The sequence below is a fragment of the Malurus melanocephalus genome, unplaced genomic scaffold, assembly GCF_030028575.1.
Source record: "Malurus melanocephalus ecotype Western Australia unplaced genomic scaffold, MMel_1.1 scaffold_2342, whole genome shotgun sequence".
NCBI lineage: Eukaryota > Metazoa > Chordata > Aves > Passeriformes > Maluridae > Malurus > Malurus melanocephalus.
The window spans coordinates 3,482-6,026 of record NW_026625574.1 but is presented as its reverse complement, the minus strand read 5'-3'; the positions used below and the strand labels follow the sequence as shown (position 1 = coordinate 6,026).

At 67.9% G+C, this 2,545-nt stretch overlaps 1 protein-coding gene across 1 annotated transcript in view; it reads right to left on the bottom strand.

The window, feature by feature from the left end:
- LRRN2 (leucine rich repeat neuronal 2) overlaps positions 1-2,245 on the bottom strand; it is a 5,629-nt gene extending 3,384 nt beyond the window's left edge. The window contains exon 1 of the mRNA XM_057388705.1: positions 6-2,245. Within this exon, the coding sequence (XP_057244688.1) occupies positions 6-1,982 (1,977 nt within the window). The 5' untranslated portion in view covers positions 1,983-2,245. The remainder of the gene's footprint in view (positions 1-5) is intronic.
- Positions 2,246-2,545: the final 300 nt, after the last annotated feature.

Genomic DNA, 2,545 nt, shown 5'->3' with positions numbered 1-2,545 from the left:
GCCACCGGGTAAACGACCCGCACAGCCCCGGGCRGCGGCTCCCGCTCGGCCCCGATGCGCGCCGCGATCCCGGCGGTACCGAGCAGCGCCAGCAGCAGCAGCGCCACCGCCACCACCGCTGTCCCCTGTCCCCGCGGCCACCCCGGCGCGGCTTCTTTAGTCCTGGCGGTGACACAAGCCACCCTGGCCGGCGGGGCTACCAAAAGCACCGTCAGGCACGCCCGGTACTCGGTGCCGGCGCTCAGCCGGGTGATGTTGAAGCTGTGCGTTCCCGCCGGGATCCGCGCTGAGCTCGCCGCTGTTCCCGGCTCCGAGACGCTCCACGTGAGGTTGGAGGAGAGGGCGTTGAGGCGCGGCCGCCAGGTCAGCAGCACGTGGTGGGGCTGGACATCGAGCAGCAGGAGCTGCAGGCGCTCCGGACCCAGCGGGAAGGAGCGGTTGACCAACAGACGGACGCTGCGGGTGTCGGCGCCCAGCAGGTTGTGAGCCACGCACGTGTAGAGCCCGGCTTCGTGCGCGGCGACTCCGCGGATCTCCAGCGTCCCTTCGGGGTGCACCCTGAACCGCTCGTCACCCCCGCCGGGCAGCAGCTTCTCCCCGGCCGGCGTCACCCAGTAAATGTCCGGCTCGGGCTCGGCCAGCGCCCGGCAGTGCAGCGCAACGCTGGCGCCCGGCTCGGCGTCCAGGAGGCGCGGGAAGCTGCGGGCGGAGATGAGCGGCAGGCACTGCTCCGTCATGTCGCCGAACGGCACATCGCGGACTCGGCGGCGCTGCAGCTCGGGCGGTTCGGCGCACAGCGTGGATTGCGGCTCGATGAAGCGCACGGAGCGGCCGCGGCCCCCGCCCAGCCAGCGGATCACGCAGTCGCAGCGCAGCGGGTTACCGTGGATGCCGATCTCCCGCAGCCCCGGCAGCGACTCCACCGTGCGCCGGTGCAAGGCACTCAGGGCGTTGTTGTTGAGCATCAGCGTCTCCAGGCGCGGCAGCTGCCGGAAAGCCTCCGGGTGGATGAAGGACAGCTTGGGGTTGTTGGTGACGTCCAGCTTGGTCAGCTCGGGCAGGTTGCTGAGGGCCAAGCGGTCGATGGACACCAGCTCGTCCATGTTGTTGAGGCCCAGCTCCTTGAGGTGCAGCATGTCGGCGAAATCGCTCTGCCGCACCCTCTGCAGCGGGTTCTTGTTCAGGTCCAGGAATTTGAGGCCGGGCACCCTCTGCAGGGCCCGGCGGGGCACGGCCGCCAGCTCGTTGTCGTAGAACGAGAGGCTCTCCAGGCTGCGCAGCCCCTCCAGCGCCGCGTCCGCGATCTCCCGCAGGTGCATCCCGGCCAGCACCAGGCTCCGCAGGTTGCCCAGCGGCCGGAAATTCATATCCGGGATGGCGTCCACCCTGTTGCCGCCCAGCATGAGGATCTCCAGGCTGGGCAGCGTCAGGAACCAGCGGCTGTCCAGCGCCCGCAGCAGGTTGGAGTTGAGGTGCAGCCGCAGGAGGTTGCCCAGGCCGGCGAAGGCGCGGGGGGCGATGCTGCGCAGSCGGTTGTGGTTCAGGTAGAGCTCCTGCAGGTTGCCCAGCCCCGGGAAGCTGCCGTCGGGCAGCTCGGCCAGCTGGTTCTCCTCCAAGTGCAGGCTGAGCAGCTGCGGCATGGCCCCGAGCCCGAAATCCCTCGCTCTGGAGAAGCTGTTCTGCGACAGGTCCAGCTCCGACAGGTTGCGCAGGTAGCCCAGCTCGCCCCGCTGCAGCCGCGCGATGTTGTTGCTCTGCAGCAGCAGCGTCTGCGTGCCCTCGGGCAGCTCCCGCGGCACCGCGGTGATGAACAGATCGTTGCAATCCACCGTGGCCGCTTCCCGGTAAGCGGAGCGGGGCGTGTACCACGGGCGGATCTGGCAGACGCAGCGCGGGGGACACGCCACCCTCCAGGGCACGGTGGGCACGGCGCTGGCGGCCACCGCGCACAGCAGCAGGCAGCTGGGCTGGAGGCCCCGCATTTTGGCCACGGCAGCGGTCACTGCGAGCGGCCGGAGCCGGCCGCGGACGGACAGCGGCGTGGGGACGGCGCYCGGGGCGGGGGATGCTCCATGCGAGCCCCGGGAAGGGTCAGCCCCTGCCTGGGGTCCCCCCGAAATTGGGGTTCATAACCGCGGGGGGCTCCGAGGTCAGAGCCGAGCGTGTCCTGAGGCACCGATGGAGCCGCGCTCGGCCGCGCTCCTCAGCCAGGTCATTCCTGGGGAAAAAAACAGCGGAGTTGGGTCAGGAGAGTGGTTGGGTTCGGGGGGATGAGGGGCGGGGACAGGGAATGGGTGGGAGAGGGGGAAACCCCAAAACTATCCCAAAATACCCATTTATTCCGTTTTATATCCATGGAATTCACTGTGCCCTCCCATCCAACTGGATCTGTGTGGAATCCTCCCATGGAATCTGCCCGGGACCCCAAAAACAGCCCAAAAAGTTAATTTATTCCATTTTATATCCATGGCATTCACTGTGCATCACACCTGTGATTCCACAATTCCCTCCGGCTCCAATCCAACATTTTCCCCCTTAAAATCCT